Genomic DNA, 20,982 nt, shown 5'->3' on the forward strand with positions numbered 1-20,982 from the left:
CTCAAGACGGAAATTACAGTAGAGAAAGAGTAATTCACACAGAGCCAGCTGTGTGGCAGACCAGAGTTTTGTTTTATTACTACTCAAGTCAGTCTCCCTGAGCATTTGGGGATCAGAGTTTTTAAGGACAACTTGGTGGGTGGAGGAAGTCAGCCAGGAGTGCTGATTGGTTGGCTAGGAGATGGAATCCTAGGGAATTGAACCTGTCCTCTTGTGCTGAGTTAGTTTTTGGGTGGGGGCCACAAGATCGGATGAACCAGTTTATCGATCTGGGTGGTGCCAGCTGATCCATCAAGTGCATGGTCTGCAAAATATCTCAAGCATTGATCTTAGGAGCAGTTTAGGGAGGGTGAGAATCTTGCAGCCCCTAGCTGCATGACTCTTAAGCCATAATTTCTAATCTTGGAGCTAACTTGTTAGTTCTACAAAGGCAGTCTAGTCCCCAGGCAAGAAGGAGGTTTGTTTTGGGAAAGGGCTGTTATTATCTATGTTTTAAACTATGAACTATAAACTGAGTTCCTCCCAAAGTTAGTTCAGCCTGTGCACAGGAAGGAACAAGGACAGCTTAAAGGTTAGAAACAAGGTGGAGTCAGTTAGGTTAGATCTCTTTTACTGTCTCAGTCATAATTTTGCAAAGGCGGTTTCAGGACCTGCTTCACACTGGCTCCTCTATCCTTTTTATGTTCCCATCATTCTTTGAGAACTTCCTTGCTTTCTTGTAATAGAATGTTTCAGGTGTATCTTTGACTTTGTCTGCTCCAGCTTTGGAATCAGTCATTTCTCCAAGGAGCTCTTGCTCCTTTTATTGATTAATTGTATTTAGAAACCAAGATCTGGGTGCTAGGTATAACTCACTGCTATTGGGATGTTACTGTTTCTAGGCCTTCTTGTCAGACAGAGCTAGTAAATACATAAACGTACACATATACACAGCACACACATAGAAACACACATTCATTTATATTTGTTTATTTATATATCAGTCTATAAATCTGTCTTAGAACTTACAACTTCACACTATAACCTCTGTTACACTCCAGCATTGCATGGTTTATTCTTACTTTCCCCTTCCATATTTATACCCCTTCTTCTCGTCAGTGAGGAATCTTGCTCCCATTATCCATTATCTTCAGTATATTCATCTTTTTTATCAATATTTACATATTTTATCAATTGCTTTGTATTTGACAATCTCTAGAACCTGCGGGTTGTCTTCCTGGCTCTACTTGCCAAGTCCTCCCCAACCCCTAGAATTTTCAGTCCTTGCTGGTAAGGGTGACCTTCACTTTCCCCAGAGCTGACTGCACGTCCCCCTCACCTCGCCTCCATCATGTTGCCATGATGTAGCAACATGCAGGCCAAGAATTTCTCTAGGCCCCAGTGACATGGGGGCTAGGTTTCTCTCCACCTTCTTGGCAGTCTGTGGCTGAGAAAATCCCTGCTCCCCCTTGTCTGTGGTTGAGAGCTCCCAGAGATAGAGTTCAGAATCATCTTTCTAAATCAACAAGAGGCTCTTTCATCTTAGTTATAACAGCTTAAACTTTTAGAGTAAGTCAGCATTTACCATCATTTTACATGTGCTTATTATCAAAGGTGGATCTGAAGAAAAAATGATTGATTACCTTCCTAACCATTTTAATACTTTTATATTTATTGGCAGAATTTGAGAAGGATTTGAGCTGTAAAAGTAAAGATCTCCTATCTAATCTTGAGGAGAAAAATGAAGCTTGGAGAGGTTCAGTAACTTCCGCAAGTAACACCACTAATCAGCGGCCAAGCAAGGGCTGAAAGTCCTGATTCAAACATATGAACTCTACTGTAGCACCACACCCTTGTTTTCTTCCCATCCAGGGGGCTAAAAGAGCAATTTAGAGATCATTTTTAGTGTATTATACAAAATTAAGTATCTTATGTTTCTGAATTACCTTGGAACAAAGAGCAATTTAGAGATCATTTTTAGTGTATTATACAAAATTAAGTATCTTATGTTTCTGAATTACCTTGGAACTTTTCATTTTATGCAGCTTTTTTCCCCTAGAAGAATGAACACCAGGTCCTAGGATTATAATGCCCATCTGTCAAGTGAGTAGTTTGAACTAGAAGGGAGGTGACATCCCTCTAGGTTCTGAGTTTTGACGAATCTGTTGCTCGAAGCACTGCAATGTATTTCCCTGGGAATATGTTGTAACTGCAATGAGTGTACACGTGCATGCATGTGTGTGTGTGCTGGGATAGAGGCAGAAAATTTTGGGGAAATACAGTTTTATTCCACATATGAAGACATGACTCCTCCTCTCTGTTCTATAACTGACCCACAGTAAGATTTGCAGCAAGTCATTTATCTCTCCACATCTCACTTTTCTTTCTTTCTTTCTTTCTTTTTTTTTTTTTTTTGAGATGGAATTTTGCTCTTATTGCCTAGGCTGGAGTGCAATGGCGCAATCTCAGCTCACTGCAACCTTCGCCTCCCAGGTTCAAGTGATTCTCCTGCCTCAGCCTCCAGAGAGTAGCTGGGATTACAGGCGTTTGCCACCATGCCTGGTTAAGTTTTTGCATTTTTTTAGTAGAGACGGGGTTTCACCATGTTGGCCAGACTTGTCTCGAACTCCTGACCTCAGGTGATCCACCTGCCTTAGCCTCCCAAAGTGCTGGGATTACAGGCGTGAGCCACCGCGCCCAGCCTACATCTCATGCTTCACATGGGAAGTGTGGAGGTAACTGCAAATTGTCTCACAATGGATGGTTAAATAGCATGTGGAGAACCCTGAGCATTTTTGAGGGAAGAAGCTTTGAAAATGTAGGGGATTTCTCATCCTTTAGAGTAATTATTCCTCATGAAAAATTTTTTGGAAAGGGCATCTGTTGAACTTATTGCTTCACTTGTAATTTCCTCTGTGTATGTGGTCTAGCAGCAGTTATAATAACTCCATACCCCACCATTGTCCTTTCCTACCAACATAGGGGAAAACCTGCTCATTCGTTTTTCCATTGTTTGGCTTATTTATATTGAAAGGAAAGTGCCAGCTGAGTTTGTTAAAGGACATAATTTGAGATTGACTGGGTTACATTTCAGCCATCAAGCCACTTTGATTAGCATATGTCATTCATCTAGTTTCTGACGTGTCTATCACGGTACTGTCAAAGTCCTCAAAACGACCTAAACACTAATAATGCTTCTTTGTGGTTTCTATGGCTTGTGTTGGAGCGAAGTGGTCTATTTTTTCTTATATGTAAGATTGGCAAATTCTAGTTGTGCTTTCATAAGTATTAGGACAGTGCTTGCTATTTTTTGTTCGTTAAAGTTATTTTTGGGTTTCTGGAAGTGTATAAGGGAAAATATGGGAAGCTAGTATTGAATGATTAACTGCCTACTAAATGCCTGGTTCTATTCTAGCAACGTATATTATTTAATCACCACAAAAATACGTGAGCAAACCGAGCCTCCCTAAGTAATTAGGCTTAGAGAAATTGAATAATTCCTAAATGTTTACACAACTAGCAAGTAGCAAAAATGTCTTATCTCAAGAGTCTGTGCTATTCAAAGTAGCATGGGTTCTTAGCTTAAAAACAAACTTGTTTGTGATATATAGTAAACCTTTTCCCCCAGACTGGTTTTTTAGGGGCCCAAAGAGGTTTTATTTTATGTTCTTCAAGGAACATAGATCATGGTGTCCTCTGCTTTTGTAAGTCCCTCTGTAATCTGAGCCTGATAAGCACTGAATAATAACAGGAACACCATCACTGCTGCCACCAACAACTTTGAAAACAGGAACTGACATTCCTTGAGCATGAACAATGTGCTGGATATTGTCCTTATCTATTCGTGTGTGTTAACCTGTTTGAAAATAACTCCGTAAGGTGTGCATACTTCTATCATTCCCATTTTGTAAATGAGGAACATGGGACAGGTTTAGAGTTAAGTAACTTACCCAAATCAAACAATAAACTAGTAGTAAAGTTGGGGTGTGAATCCATATACTCAGGAGAACCCACATTTTTGTCTACAATACTATACTTCTTCAGTAAATATTCATGAGTTGAAGATGAAGAAAACCAATTCTGATTAAGTGAAGCTGAAAGGGAATTTATTATATTAGGAAGACATAAAGAAGCTCACTGAATAAGTAGGAAGCCTTGCTTGGAAAAAAAGCAGGACCATGAGAGAATAAGGAGCAGAGAACACAGTCAGATTGTGCCACAGGAAGAGCTTGGGCCCAGGGCCACTGCTGGTGCTGCTCCTACTGGCCAGCACGGGTTCCACACTGTTGGCTGGTGGCTGGCCCCTGGGACACTGGACTTTTGGATCTCCTGCTATTGCTGATGCCACAATAATAAAGAAAATATCTAACTATTCTTTCATCTTTGCCTCACTCTTTAAGATTCAAAGGCCTGGGTAGAAGCAATCACTTGATAGAGCCCAGGTCACATTTTAAAAAGACCAGATTTGGTATAACTTTTGATTTAATTGTTCTGATATATTTTGGGCAGAATGGTAACAGAAATGACAACTTTCCACCTGTTGAACCTTAAAGATTAAGATATTTTCTCAGAAAAACTTGATCCTGTTATGTGGTAAAATAGGCCAGTAAAATGATTTTAGAAATTGGCAGTTAAAGAATGAGAAGACATTGGTTGCATATTTGTAAATCCAGTTATGTTCTAAGTGACCACTTTCAGTTCATTCTGTTTGGATCATGGATTAAAGAGTATAACTTCCAAATGACTGAATCATAAAATACCTCTGGTTTTCCTGGTTAATTTTAACTATACTTCAAGGAATTCACTTGGCATCAGAAGGTAGTACTCTAGAAAAAGGATGGTGTTTTTTTGTTCACAAATATGGTCGTGATCAGTGTTTTAAGAATTTGTTTTACAGGCCAAAGTTCACTTTAACAACTTCTGTAATAAAATACTTTCCAGCCTTGTCTGATGGCTCACTGATTGTAAGCAGTAATCCAACAGAACTTTGGTTACTGAAACTGGGTCAGGCCATGAAATAAGATTTGACTTTTATAACACAACACTTAGTGGAAATTCATTTTACTAGAATTCTGAACTTAATAATTAAACTTTTTGAGTGCTTATAACATGTCAGGCAGTATGCAAAATACTTTGTATCTCTCTCTCTCATTCCTAGTAACCCTGTAAAGTAAATATTATTGACACTTTAAGGATGGAGCTGATGCTGACAAAAATAACTTGCCTAAGGTCCCACAGGAAATGATGGAGTTGGGTTTTAAATCTGCTTTTGTCCGACTCTAAAGCCTGCTTTTAATGACAACACTGTTTTGTGGAAGAAAATCATTAATTAAATCACAAGTTAACTTGGATTAGCGTTCTTGGATTTTTAGATCAGAAGATTTTCCTTGTCACTTGTTCTTAGAGAACAAGTTTCTTTTTTTAGATTCAATAACTCAAGAAATGTCATTCCATCCAATTCATTCTCTGAATTAAAATAATATAATTTTTTTTTTTTGCTACATAGTCTATTACTATTTTTAACATTCTTACACAGGTTGTCATATTGGAGGCATAAGTAGGATGATTTTCTCCCAGGTTAGGTAGATGGGCAGGGTAAGGTAGGTGGTGTGGCATCTCAGATCATCCCTAGTACTCAGAACTGCACGTTATTAAGGATCTGTGAAAATAGTCTGTTCTTTATTGAACCTTCTGTGGGTACCATCTCTCAGTGGTAACAAACTTTCTAAACTTACTGAGCATCTTGGAATAGAATATTTGCTTTCATTTCTCTTCATTTTTCACTTCTGAGCTTCAAGTTCATGTTTTCTGTGATTGAGAAGGCAAGTTTTATTTGGCTGTTATAACTTGTGGTTTTAACTGAGACTAATTTTTCATTTTTCTAAATGTACTTTACTAAGCCTGTGAATTATGGAACTCTCATTTTAGCTTTAAGAAATGCTTACCCCAACCCTTATTATGAATGTTTCCCTCCTGCTTGGTTTACTCTGTATGTTTATAAAACTACTTCCTATGGGCCGGGCACCGTGGCTCACGCCTGTAATCCCAGCACTTTGGGACGCTGAGGCAGGTGGATTACCAGATCAGGAGATCGAGACCATCCTGGTTAACACGGTGAAACCCCGTCTCTACTAAAACTACAAAAAGTTACCTAGGCGTGGTGGCAGGCGCCTGTAGTCCCAGCTACTCGGGAGGCTGAGGCAGGAGAATGGCGTGAACCCCAGAGGCGGAGGTTGCAGTGAGCCGAGATCACGCCACTGCACTCCAGCCTGGGTGACAGAGCAAGACGCCATCTCAAAAACCAAAAAACAAAAAACAAAAAAAACCTGCTTCCTATGAAAGATACTCAAATACAAAGGAAAGAAAAAGCCTTGGTCTTGTTACCATGGCAGTAGCCTGAGTTCAAGAAATGATAGTGGCCGGCCTGAAAAAGCCGAAATTCACTGGTATCATCGACAAAAGACTTAAATAATTTTTTAAAGATTTAATACACATGATTTTGGTCTAATTTGCTTACTAAAATCCTGCTACCTTTCATGTAAAATGTTACCTTGAATATGAAATATGAAATAAGTCTGGGCCCAATGTGGAACCCTCCAAAGCCAGATGTGGTACTGGGGTCATGGGCTCAGGGGTTAATAGATTTAAGGCAGCATCTCTGAGCCTCCCTGCAGATGGCTTTGTGCACATGCGTCCAGCACTACCTGGCCAGGCCTAACACTTTTTAGTCAGATATATAAACATACTCTGGCAGGCAGTGGGGCAAGCTGCTGTGTCTTTATTGTCATGAACATAACTCTCAAGAAGGGTGTGCTTTATATTCCAACCAAAGAACCTATTACTTGTGAATGGAAGAATTAATAAGAACCTAAGATTTTTTTTTATTACTTTGCAAAGGGGTACACCACTGTATGTATGGTAGCTACATTTGTTTTTTGTTGGAAGCAACCATCATATGGACAAGACAGAAATTATTTATAATTTGCATGTCATTATGATATTTAAAAAGCTCTATGTCTCTGGACCTCAGGCCAGGGCTTAGAAACGGTTTCATGGTAGCAAACTAAGCATTCCTTGTAACAGGATGTGAACTGCAACAGAATGCTCCAGGCAATGTTAAATTGGGGTGATTTTTAGAAAGTGACAAATGTTTTATGTTTCCTAAATGTGAAATGGGTTCCACCAGCTCTAAACGGCTGCCAAGTTATGTTATCACTTGCCTGCTTTGTAACTGCCTCAATTATTTTCTTCCCCAGCCCTGTATGATGAGATTCGTCAGTTTCGCAAGGCCTGTGGGGAGGCTCATCTTAAAACTATATTAGCGACAGGAGAACTTGGATCTCTTACTAATGTCTATAAAGCCAGTATGATAGCAATGATGGCAGGTAAGTGTTTTATGTTCAAATAATGTTTTCTATTGAATTGATGTTTTTAGGAGAAATTAAGTAAGTGAAAGCATTTAGCTATTATTAAACGTGCTAACCACTTGGAATTTTTTTGTGGGAGGAATCGGATATTTTGTAAAAACATGTTCAATGTGAAGTGGTCAAAAACTCCTGGCTTTCTTCCACATTTTGTGTGTGTGTGTGTGTGGCATTTCATTGCTGCACTATGCTTATAAGGCAGTAGATGGCTCTCTTGTTAGTGAATTGCCTTCTGTTTTATTCTTTGATTATTCACTCATCAACATATGTTAGACAGGAATTTCTTTGACTTAACTCCTCTCTGAATTTAAGCTTTTCATTTATCTCAGAGATATGTATCCATACTATCTGAGACAGCCTCTGCCTTTGTTTGTGTTAATGTTTTAAAATTTAGTGCAGTATCATTGATTTTTATACTTTCAAATATAAGTTGACTTATTCTTTATCTCTGTGAACAGCAGGTCTATCCATTTAGACATCCAAGCTTGCAGCCTAGGAGTCATGCTTGGTTCTTTCTTTTTCTCACCTCACATAAATCAGTGAACAAGCCTTGAGAGTTCTCTCTAGACCTCTTTGCTGTGTCTGACACATCTTCCCTCCATTCTAAGTGCTGCTGTCTTAGGCCACCATCCTCCTCCACGGGGATTACTTCAGCTGTTCCCCTGTCTTCCTGACTTTTGTTCCCCTCCAATCTGTTCTCCACACTGTCGCCACAATTTTTTTTTAATGCTAATTTTATTATGGTACTGCTTGCTTAAAATTCCTTCAGTGGTTTCCCTTCATCTTTATGGTAAAGTGTACATTCCTTGATTCTTATGTTAAAAAGGTCCTTCCTAAGACCCTGGCTGTGCCTCTGCCGTCTCATTTTCCCTTCACACCATGTTCTCCAGCCAGGTAGGGTTACTTGCACTTCTCTGCAGATGGTGCCATCCAACCTTTTGAGTCTTTGTACGTTCTGTGCCTCCTGCCCGGAATGCCTTTTGCCCAAATAACTCAACATCTTGGGGTTCAGCACAGGTACCACCTTTTTCAGGAATTATTTCCCCTGACGCTGCTTCTCCCCCTACTGTTTGGCCCATTATCTCCTCTGTGTGCCCCCACGGCATTCAAGTAAAAGCCCTATCATATAACTTATCACATGACATTGTGATTGAGTGTTGAATTTCTAGGTGTCCTTCTAGGGGCCCTATATTTGGATGAAGATACCTGGTTTCTCTGGTCTTGAATCTGGGCCAGCCATACTCTTGTGTACTTCTTGAGTGCTCTGTCAGGCCTAGTAGATCATTCCTTGGAACTCTACTGAAAATCAGCCTACTAGTCAGCAATGGTGCTGTTGCTCTGGGCACAACTGCTGTATCTAGAAAATATCTGCAGTTGTTATCTGAGAGCAAAATCTCAGAAAAACCTAAGGATGAGAAGGGATGGAACACTTTGAACAGTTGTTCATCAGTGATGTTGGCATTTCAAAGATTCACAGTAGAAGACTCACTGTGCCTCTTAGGAACCTGGGAAAAGCCCCTTGGAGGCTACTTGGTGTACAGGTAGCCCCCCTTTATGCTGCTTGCCAGCACAAGTGATTGTTAGCCCAGGTAACAAAGTAAAAGTTTGGAAACGAATAACAGCAGCCACTTATAGTACATACTTTGTGGTAGCCACGCTGTTGGTTGTGCACATGGAGCTGAGATACTCCTCAGGGTCACATCGGAGCCAATCTTGTGATACCTGTTACCCCAGCTGTTATCCTGGTCACAATGAAAGTGTATTCATTCTGGGAGGTCAGCCAACCCTGTCCTACGCACAGCACCTACTACTCATGATACGAATGTGGTATTAGGTCATCATGCTTTGGAAGCTGTGTCCCACCCTCCACCCATCCTGTCCACAGAAAAAAATGTGATTATAAACATGTCCCTTTATTTCTTCCTGTCTGCTTGTTTCTCTGTTCATGTTGTTTATCCACTTCGTTTCTTCATTTAAGCAGTGTTTGTTGAGCACTTAGTATGAGTAATAAAACCGTATTCATGGTGTGCTTTACCAGGTACATTGAAACAATATTCCTTCGTCCTCACATCAGTCCTGGAGTGGAAGAAATCTAGGATTGTGTGACTTGTTTAAGGTCACAAAGCTAATAAATAACCTGTATCACTATTTGAACACTCTGGTCTTCTGGCTCCAGATTTATTGCTTTTTCACTTGTAACGTGGCTATTTCCCAAGGCACACACTAGATTTTATCATGAATGAAAGACACAGTCTTTGTGAGGCATAATATATGAAAGCATGTAGCATACTTCCTGGCCTATAGTTTATACTTCCTACTCTGTTAAGAAGGTATATAATAGAATTGAAGTATTCTTTGATGAACTTGAAATATTTTGAAATATTTTTTATATTCTTGTCCCAATTTTATATGTAACTTGCACAAACTAATCTCCCCAAAAGTAATTTACAAATTTCTGACTAAATTCTGTATTCTACTTCTGTGGTGGTATAAAAAATTTTTTCTTAAATCAATTTCATTGAGGCAGATTTGCATTCAGTAAAATTCAGGTGTTAGATAGACAGTGTGATGAGTTTGGCGGTTTGCAAACACCTGTAACCACTACTCCCTTCAAGACACAGATCATTTCCATCCTCCTAGAAATATCTTTGTGTCCCTTTATAGTCGCCTCCACTCAGCTCACCTGCTGTCCCCGCTGCAACCACTTTTCTACTTTTATCACCATGCTTAGCTTTGCCAGTATTAGAACATTATCTAATCACATAGTGTGAACTCTTGTGTGGTTTGTTTTTGGTTTGTTTTGCCCTCACTAAAAATAAGAGATAAGAGATCTTAAGGAGTTTGCCTAGAAGTATTTCACTGTGTAAGTATACTGAGTTGCTAAAATTGTTGGCATAATGTTGTTTATAATATGTTCTTCCATTCTGATATCTGTGGGATCTGTAGTTATATCTCTTTCTTTATTCTTGATATTGGTCATTTTTGTTTCCTTTCCTGTTGTTGTTTTTGCTTTTCTTTCCTCCTCTGCTTGTTCATGCTAGGGCTTTGCCAATTTTATTAATCTTTTCAGAGAGCCAAGTTTTTATTTTGTTGTTTTTTTTTCATTACTTTTCAGTGAAACTTATTTTCTAATTTCCCTTGTGATCTCTTTTGTTATTTAGAGTGCTATTTACAATGAGATATTTACTTTCCAAATATTTTGTGCTTTTATGGATATCCTATTGTTGCTTTATAATTTAAGATTTTGTTATCCTCAGAGAGTATCCATTGTAAGAATCTTTTGTCTTTTGGAATTAACAGTTATTTTGTAGCTCATTTTATGGTTGTATTTAGTTATATGCTTCAAGTGCACTTAAAAGAATGTGTATTTCAGATGTTAGAGCAAATGTCAGATCGAATTGGTTGATAATGTTTTTCAGATCTAGTTTTGTTTTCTTTTTGGTCTACTGGTTCTGTTTATTACTGAGAGAGTGTTAAAGTCTCCAAACATGATTGTGGATTTGTCTGGTTATCCCTTTCGTCTGTCAGTTTTTTCATCATGTATTTTGGAGCTCTCTTATGTATATATACCTTTAGGATTGTTATGTTTACCTGTTGAAGTAGCACATTTGTCATTATGAAACGTCCCTTTTTATCTCTGATACTAGTCCTTGTCTGAATGTCTACTAATGATGTTCATCTGGCCACACCAGCTTTCTTGTGTTTAATACTTGCATGGTATATATTTTTTTCCATCTTTTTATTTTCAACCCATCTGTGGCTATATATTTAAAATGTATCTCTTGTAGGCATTTCTTTTCTAATCTATTATGACAGTTTCTACTTTTTAGAGTGTTTTATTCATTTACATTTCATGTAATTGATATAGTAGGAGTTAAGTCTGTCATCTTGCAAACTTTTTCCTGTTTGTTTGAATCTATTTTTGGTTCCTCTTTTCTTGCAACCTTTTGGGTTCATTAGCTATCTTGTAACATTTTGTATCTTCTGTTGGCTTTTTATCTACAGACTCTTTGCACAAAATTTTTAAGTGGTTGCTCTAACAATGTGCATCCTTAATTTTTCACAGTCTACTTGGAATTAATGTTGTTTCACTATACATGTCACAAATGGAAGAACCTTACAACAGTTTAATTTACATCCTCATTGGTTCTTTGAGTTATTTTAATGTTCTTTTCTATATATATTACAAACCTCTTACTACAATGATATGAATTTTTAACAGTCACTTGTCTTTTGAGGACATTAACAAAGAAAAAACTAAGATAAGCTAGTGTTTTATGTTTTCCCTAAATGTATCACTTTAGTCTTTATTTCTTCCTATAAATATGAGTTTCCATCTTGTATAATTCAGTCTGGGAAACTTCCACGGGTATTTTTTGCAGTACAGGTCTGCTGATGATGAGTTCTTTCTGGTTTTATTCGTCTGAAAATGTCTTTATTTCACCCCCATGTTTTAAGGATAGTTTGCTGAATATAGAGTTCTGGGTTGAGCATTTTCTTATTTCAGCCTTTAAATAAGTCATTCCATTTCTTGGAATCCCATTTCTTCTTGTTTCCTTGTATGTAATATCTTATCTTACTCTAGCTATGGTCAATCAATATTTTCCTTTTGTCTTTTTTGTTTTCCCAGTAATTTGACCACAACCGACCTAAGTATGGTTTTCTTTGTATTTATCCTGAACTTTTCTGAGCTGCTTGGATTTGGAGGTTGATGTTTTCTATCAGTTTAGGACGTTTTCAAAACCATATATATGTACTTTTTTTTTTTTTTTTTTTTTGAGACATAGTCTGGCTCTGTCACCCAGGCTGGAGTGCAATGGCGTGATCTCAGCTCACTGCAACCTCCACCTCCCAGGTTCAAGTGATTCTCCTGCCTCAGCCTCCTGAGTAGCTGGGATTACAGGTGTGCACTACCACGCCTGGCTAATTTTTGTATTTTTAGTAGAGACAGGGTTTCACCATATTGGCCGGGTTGGTCTCAAACTCCTGACCTCAGGTGATCCGCCTACCTTGGCCTCCCAAAGTGCTGGGATTACAGATGTAACCCACTGTGCCCAGCCTAAAACCATATTTTTAAATGCATCTTCTACCCCATTCTATTGGTCTTTCCTTCTCGGACCCCAAGTACATGAGTGTTAGACTATTTGATATTATCCTATAGGTTACTGAGGTCCTGTTCATTTTATTTTTAATCTTCTTTTCTCCTCTGTTCTCCTGATTGGTTACATGGATCTTTATTCAAGTTCTTTTGTCACAGGATCTTTAGGGTGTCGCTTTGCCAGTCAGAAACCTCCGTGCACTTCTGCTTGAGTTTTGCTCCTGGTTGCTGGACTTGTTCCACCCACTTGGCCCGGCAGGCTGCACTTGGCTCACACTGCTGGCCTGGGTCGCACAGCTGCCAAGGGCAAGCCAGGCGCGGAGTGGCAAGGGATGTGTGAGTGAGTGCACGCGGGGTCCAGCCACTGTGCACAGCCAGGCACATCAGCTGTGGCAGGGTGGGCAGCTCCAGGTGCAGACTCCATGCGAGGCTGTGGCTGGACCAGACGTACCACAAGCAGCTTCTGCTGTGGGCACCAGCATCTGGACAAGGGGAACACATGGTGCCCAAAAACTTGGAGACACCAGGAACCACAGAGCCCCAAAGAGGGTGTTATAGCATGTCACAGGCCTAGCTGGAGGAGCCCTGAGTTCTGGGCTCCCAGAAGGGCTGCAGCTCCTTCTTCCTTCTCGTTATCTGCAATGTGGTGAGTCGGGGGCGTGTTTCAGCCCTGTTTGTGTTACAGCTCTTTCAGTCCCGCCATTTGGTGGGTCCTGAGTTCTTGTCCTGTGTCCAGGAAGAATGAACTACTTGGACAACTGGAGGGTGAGCAAGGCACAGAGGAGCTTCATTAAGCAACAGAACAGCTGTCAGGAGACCCAAAGCAAGTAGCTCCTTTCTGCAGGCAGGTCATCCCAACAAGTGTCCAGCTCTCAGTAGAGAGGAGACCTGTAGTGGGTAGCTCCTTTTTGCAGGCAGGTCGTCCCTGTGAGTGTGTGAGTCTGACTGAGTCTGAGGTTTTTATATGCTCAGAATGAAGGAAGTGCATGCTGATTGGTCCATGGGCGGCCATGGATGGGCCTGGAAAAAGCACCATCGGATTGCCTGAATGGTCATCAGTGAAGTTCTCACTCCAGGCTGCGGCCTTCACTCAGACCTGGCAGCCTGTTTCCCAGGCTTCAGACCATCCCTGGCATGAAGGTGGGGCTTCACCAGGGACCCATCCCTTCCTGCCTAGGAACCTGTCTGCCTCCCGCCACCATCATCATGTTGTCCACGACACCCAGGCTATTCACACTGAGGGGCGCCTGCAGACCCACACCAAGCTGCCCTCAGCCCCTTGGCCTTTCTCCTATGCTTGTTGTCGCCCAAAGTCCAGAGGGGGCCAAGGCGGTGGGAGGCTGGCGTGTCAGTGCTGCCCTGAATGCGTGCACACTCAGCCAGATTGCGGCAGCATCCGGGCTCAGCCACAGCTTTGCTCCGCAGTGGAGAAGGCGCCAGGAGTAGGGAGAGGCCAGGGAGTGGGACCAGGTACTTCTGAGCCTGCAGGGGTAGAGGGCTTCCCAGGCTCCTAAGAGCACAGGAATGCCTGGGTCTGGAGATGTGGCTTGTTGGATGCAGCTGCCCCTGGGAGCACAGGGCTCCTGCCCTACCAACATGGTAGAGGGTGGAGCTCCCACCTGTTCCCAGACCTCACCAGCTCCACGGAGTGTGCAGCCCTAGCCACGCCTCCCCCGCTGCAACTGGCATCCCCACGGTGGCTGCTCCAGATAGGCCACTGCCGCCATCACTTTGATCCTTATTTTCTATTTCAAATTGGCTTTTAAGCCTATCCAGTGAAATGTATGCTGCTGTACATTTTTAGTTTAGAATTTCCATTTGATTCTTTTTTATAATTTTTATTTCTCTACTGACATGTCCCCACTTTTTCACTGGTTGAGATCATATTTTCCTTTAAGTACTTGAGTGTATTTGTAATAGCTGATTTAAAGCCTTATGTGCTAATTTGTACAGCTGGGTTATTTCAAGGGTCTGTATTTTGAGCTTTTAATTTTTTAGTGCCTGAGTTTTATTGTTATTTATAGCAGGAGGGCGAGTCTGGTGACAGTCTGTTATGTCTGTTATTCTTCTCTGTTTTTGTTTTCCCATTAATTTAGAATCAGAATCTCAAAGGGAAACCGTTTGTCATTACATTCATAACAATTTATTTTATAATTTTTGTAGCCATTTAGATTATGGCCAAAAAGAAATTCTTTGGAGACCAGGTAGAGATATCTAACTATGTTAGTCTGGTCTTATACATCATTGTAAGTAAAATTGTGTTAAACAACTTTGGTCAACTAAATGTTAGTAGTCTAAACTGTAAGGATTATTGGTTTAATCTTGTTTAGAAATCTTTCAAAATGTTTTAGAGCAAGGAACACAGTCAGAAGACCAGAACTCTTGTTCTGTCTTGCATATTTTGTGACCTTGAACAAATAAATTAATCTGGTTATCAATGCAAATGCAGCAAGGTATGTGAGTGCATCATAAACTGTAAATAAAGTACTTTGCAAGTTATTGAAAAATATTAGTATACCTTCCTTCTCCATCCTACGTCAATAAGAAAGGAAACATAATGAAATCTTTTTTTTTTCTATACTCTTTCAAGGCATTATTTAGAGCATAACCCTTCAAAACCATTTGGTGTAGCTGCAGGGGAGACAAATGACATTGAGCTGGATTTCTTTCTGTACTGATTCCAAAGCTTACTGTATTAGCAGAATTGTTCAATGAATCTTATATTTGAACTTACTTTGCTAACACTTGCCTCTGTATTCAAAAAGAAAGGTACAAAAGAATGATTAATTGAGAATCACAATTAGATGTGGTCTAGTTAATGATATGTTTGTGGTACGCTACTTTCCATGTTTTTTTTTTTGTTTTTTTTTTAGTTTTATTTTTAACTTTTAAGTTCACGGGTACAAGTACAGGTTTGTTACATAGGTGAACTTGTGTCATGGGGTTTTGTTGTACAGATTATTTCCTTACCCAGATGTTAATCTGAGTATCCATTTGTCGTTTTTTCTGATCCTCTTCCTCCTTCCACCCTCCAAACTCCAAAAGACCCCAGTGTCTGTTATTCTCCTTGATGTGTCTATGTGTTGTCATCATTTAGCTCCCACTTATAAGTGAGAGCATTTGGTATTTGGTTTTCTGTTCCTGTGTTAGTTTGCTAAGGATAATGGCCTCCAGCTCCATCCATGTCCCTGCAAAGGATATGATCTCATTCTTTTTTTATGGCTGGATAGTAGTCCATGGTGCATATATATACACCACATTTTATTTATCCAGTCTATCATTGATGGACATTTAGATTGATTCCATGTCTTTGCTATTGTGAGTAGTGCTGCGATGAACATATGCATACATGTGTCTTTACAATAGAATGATTTATATCCCTTTGGGTGTATACACAGTAATGGGATTCCTGGGTCGGAAGGTATTTCTGTCTTTAGATCTTTGAGGAATCGCCATATTGTTTTCCATGATGGCTGAACTAATTTACACTCCCACCAACAGTGTAAAATAGGTCCTTTTTCTCCACAACCTCGCCAGCATTTGTTATTTTTTGACTTCTTAATTTTATCCATTCTGATTGGTGTGAGATGGTATCTCATTGTGGTTTTGATTTGCGTTTCTCTAATAATCAGTGATGTTGAACTTTTTCTCATGATTGTTGGCCACATGTATGTCTTCTTTTGAAAAGTGCCTGTTCATATCCTTTGCCCACTTTTTAATGGGGTTGTTTGCTTTTTCTTGTAAATTTGTTTAAGTTCCTTAGAGATGCTGGAAGTTAGACCTTTTTTGGATGCATAGTTTGCAAAAATGTTCTCCCATTCTGTAGGTTGTCTGTTTATTCTGTTGATAGTTTCTTTTTTAGCCATGTTTATGTAACAGTTCTTTTAAATTTTTTATTTTGGATGCCATAGCAGCAACATCAGCTCTTCAGACATGTATCCAAATAAAAATCTTTTAACTGACAGTCACTTAATCAGCAGCTGTAATTATCCAGAACCAAGGCAGGAACCAGAAACAAATAAAAGCATTTTAAATAGATGAAAAATATATAATCGAATCTATCATACAACAACAATGTCATAATAGCTCAAGTTTTTTGAGCATTTACTATGAGTTGGACAGTGTTTCGATGATCTATGCACATTTACATTTAATCTTCACAGCAACCCTATGAAGTAGGTACTCTTACATGATACAATTAGAATATTAGTCAGAAAGATCTTTTTGCTTTTGTTCTATATGGTCATTATTGATGTTTGGAAACATTCCAGGTACTTCTGTCTTTGTTTTACCAGTTCCTCTCTCTCTTATAGCTTTGTCCCCACTCCTTGGCCATTTTAAAAGATTTAAATAAAATTTCTGTACTCTGTCAAACCTCCTATTGATTATGCAAAGGCAGAATTAATTGATCATGCTGTTATACTCTTAGGACAGTTGCAAATACCAGTAGCATTTGTAACATAGTATCAGCATCAACTGTTTTACCTGTTAGATTTTTTTTTTTTTCAAAACTGTGCTCTTCCCTGGGCTAAGGACCACACCTTCCTTAACTTTATTCCTCTGCGATTACTATCAAACCTGGCATATGGTAGAGCCTAAGAATATATTTCCATATACACCAATGAATGAGTGAAAGAGAGAAAAAAGATAGAGATAAGGAAAAGTGAAAAGAAGCAAAAAGAAATTTGAAAATTTAGATGCCTCTTTCCAGATGTGCCAAAATCTTGTAGAATTTGAACATGTTATTTTAGAGGGCAACTCTTATTTTAGTTGAACAAAAAGAGAGACAATTTATATTTTAACAAGGATATTTTATTTCTAAAGCAATGTAAGGTATGACAAGGATATTAATGATCTGTAAGAGTGTGGAGATGGATCTGGAGGCAAGGAAGAACCAGAGAGAACTTTTTGCTTTGGTTTTGGGGTTGAAGAAAAATTGATCTTCCATGTACATTAGTGGAAATGTGGTAAGGGAAGTACAAATACAGGAGGAACTAAAGTAGGAGCAAACAATTTGAAGGGAGTATAATCAGAGAAGAAAAAAGATAGCTATACTTTTTTCCTTGAACAATCCAAGAACAAGATGATAGGACATAAGATAGGGAAACATACTTACAGAAAAGAGAAGTGTAAAGCAGGTCAATCTACTGCTAAGGGATTTCAGCCCAGCAAATGCACACATTAAGAATAATGCCAGAATGTAGAAAAGTGGCTTTATCTTTCAGTAGCGGTGGACTGTTCGCACACACTCAACAGCTAACAAGCTACGCTCTGAAGTTATTCTAGACCTTATCTTTGGAAATAATGCAGGCATGATAAATAAGGTTGGAGTAGAAAAGCACTAAAGATGCAATCATAATGTCATCAGGTTTGAATTGCTGATGAAGATCTGTGGGAAGAGTACTAACACAAAAATATGGGGCTTGAGAAAAGCAGACCTTGAAGGAATACAAAATGAGTTTTGAACTTGGCTGGAATTTTGCAACGTGTAGAAAATGAAACATGAAAAAGGTAGAATCCAGGGGAGGGAACATTCAAAATTCAACCCAATAAGATCAAAGTAATACAGAAACAATGAGAGGAAGCGGAGAAATAAGAGAATATAGGGGAAGCCATCAAAAAATAAAATAAAGGGGAAAAGTAGTGGGAAACGCTATGACTGAATGAAACCAAAACACTAAAAAAAATGTGGTGATTAATAGGAAATTAATATCTAAGATTTTAAAAAATATATTTTTGAAAATTTAAATATGCATCAAATAGTAAAGTAAATGACAATGTCGATTTATTTTTCTAAAGATTGTCACAAGTTACATGGAATCCCTCCTCTTAGGCTGCAAGTCTTTGTATACTCAAGGAGTATTGATCCAGATGGCACATCTAGACTCCTGTGGTGTTGTGGCCTTTTTTTTTTTTTTTTTTTTTTAAATAAGATCTTGCCTTTCATAGGAAAAAGCATTTAATTTATGAAAAGGTATGCTACAACTGAAACTTCATCACTGGGGAAAGCATAAGACCATAGTTTGTATTGGGTTAAGAGATAAAAGATTTAAAGTGTAAATTTATTTACAGTTCCTTAAACTAGCCCTGGAAATTAGACTACTTATAGGGTGAAAACTAATTAACTTGCTGTCTCATCCATGGAATAGATTTAAATTCAGGTCCCCAAGCAAAAATTTTATAAAGTTTACCCCCACCTGGCCCCTCGCTATCCTTTGTTGAGTGGAAAACACAGAGCTCCGTAGAGGAAAGAAGTTATCGTATTTTCTGGCTTCCCAGCAATGCAGGAACTACTGACGGTGTATTTTGGTACATGCATATCCTTTTAAAGAAAAGGTTGAGTATATGACAGACATTTAAACATAAAATGTTTTCTTTGTTTCTTCATGGTTGGGCTTCTGTGAAGAAAGAAAAAGAGAGAAAAGAAAAAGCTTAGTTTTTTATGTGGCATATTTTCTGGTCTGTGTAAAATTTTATTGTCTGAAATTGTGAAAAATGTAGCCCAACATATTCCAAAATCACAGAACTGCTTCTTGCAGACCTAACTTGCCTAGAAAAATTCACAGGTGCAAAGACTGGTACATAGTAAATGCCTAGTACATGCTTGCTGATAGATTCAGGTATCACGCATATGAGTACAGTGGCATCAATGATATATCTGTAATCAACTTGTATAGAAACCAATTTTTAAATAAAGCTGTATTTCCCCTTTAAACATTAAGGGATTTTATTTTCTAAGTGAAATTCTGGCACATGACATAGAGGCTAGACCTGTGTTCACGTGTCTGAGATTCTGTTATTCCTTTATCTGTAATTCCTAGCATATTAACTCTTGGTTATTTATTCCTTAATATCTGTGCCACGTGGTTACTGATCTATTAGAAAATTCTTTTTTTTTTTTTGAGACGGAGTCTCGTTCTGTCGCCCAGGCTGGAGTGCAGTGGCGCGATCTCTGCTCACTGCAAGCTCTGCCTCCCGGGTTCACGCCATTCTCCTGCCTCAGCCTCCTGAATAGCTGGGACTACAGGCGCCTGCAACCACGCCCGGCTAATTTTTTGTATTTTTAGTAGAGATGGGGTTTCACCATGTTAGCCAGGATGGTCTCGATCTCCTGACCTCGCGATCCACCCACCTCGGCCTCCCAAAGTGCTGGGATTACAGGCGTGAGCCACTGCGCCTGGCCAGAAAATTCTTAAAATGGTGGGAAATTGGAATCCTTGAATGGATCCCTCAGTATATTGTACCAGGTAGATGCTTGATTATGCATATTTATTGAATGAATAAATGAAAAAAGAGTAATAAATCATGTGAAGTTGGTAGTTTATAAATTCTTTCTGCAGTAATCCCAAGAGGGAGGGAGGGAGGAGAGGTATCTTATTATCATCTTTTAGTAGATGAAAACCTGAAGCTCAGAAGTTAAGTGAATAGACCAAGGCCACACACTGAGTAAGTGGCAGAATTTTCTGAAGGACTTTTGACTCTAAACTCCATGCTTTTATTAATGCGCAACCCTGCTCTCTATCCTGCAATTGATCTGTATATCAGATAATATTTATAAGCTGTGTTTAACTTTTGGAGGCACAGATGTTTCTAGAGGCCCTGAATGAGATTGTATGTTGCACTTTACTTTTCTGTTGAGGGCAAGAAAAGGAAGACATAATGGCAAGGTGTTTCTGTAGAGAGGCAAGGTGTTTGCAGAAATTTATAGGAGTTGGTGAACATGAAATCAATATAAAAGAGAAAAATGACAGCAAGCCCGGGGCCACCTGCCTATGATTGGCCCACAGTAACTCCTTGTTGAAAAGAAAAGGTAGGGTGCCCAGAGCTAAAAGATCTCTTCTCAGGCCGCTTCCACTGTTATTTGTGTTTAGCTACTCTGTTGATGTCCCAGTAGTGATGCACTTAGAAAATTAACCAGGGTTGTGATACAACTGCCACTTGAGTTCTGTACTTTTCTTCCAGACTCTCTTACCTAGGGTGCCCAGAGAACAGCTAGGGAGTGACAAGAAAAGCAGATCTTTCTGTTTTCCACCTGATGGAGGAGTAGGAGAGATGTTAAAGCTGAAGGCAGTCTGAAAATGAAGGAATAGAGTAGGGAGGGTGGAGGGGTATGGGAGAATGGAAGTGGTATCAGAATATTTAGAGAGAAGTCACAGCACAGGATGAGATAAATTGAACCCTTCTCATGAAGAGTGGTTGGAAAGAAAGTGGACATCTAATTAGGAGGAGGAAAATCCTTGGGGTTGTAATATTATGTTCAAATACTTGGAAGATTTTCCTGATAAAGGAAGATTTTTCTCTGTTAAAGTAGTAGGACTAGGACCAACTTTTAGACATTGTGGGAAGATGGCTTTTGAGCTAGTTATTATAGGAAGAATTTCGTCAGTGTCTGAATCACCTGGAAATTGGGTGCGCCACATCAGGAGGTAGGAGACGTTCGAGGCACAGGCTGAGTGAGCCTGATGGAGCTACACTAAGACA

General features: G+C 39.3%; 1 protein-coding gene across 1 annotated transcript in view; it reads left to right on the plus strand.

Annotated features, from left to right (window-relative positions):
- DERA (deoxyribose-phosphate aldolase) overlaps window positions 1-20,982 on the plus strand; it is a 125,033-nt gene that overhangs the window by 63,194 nt on the left and 40,857 nt on the right. The window contains exon 6 of the mRNA XM_520770.7: window positions 7,236-7,364. Within this exon, the coding sequence (XP_520770.3) occupies window positions 7,236-7,364 (129 nt within the window). The remainder of the gene's footprint in view (window positions 1-7,235; window positions 7,365-20,982) is intronic.

This window comes from Pan troglodytes, chromosome 10, assembly GCF_028858775.2.
Source record: "Pan troglodytes isolate AG18354 chromosome 10, NHGRI_mPanTro3-v2.0_pri, whole genome shotgun sequence".
Classification (NCBI taxonomy): Eukaryota; Metazoa; Chordata; class Mammalia; order Primates; family Hominidae; genus Pan; species Pan troglodytes.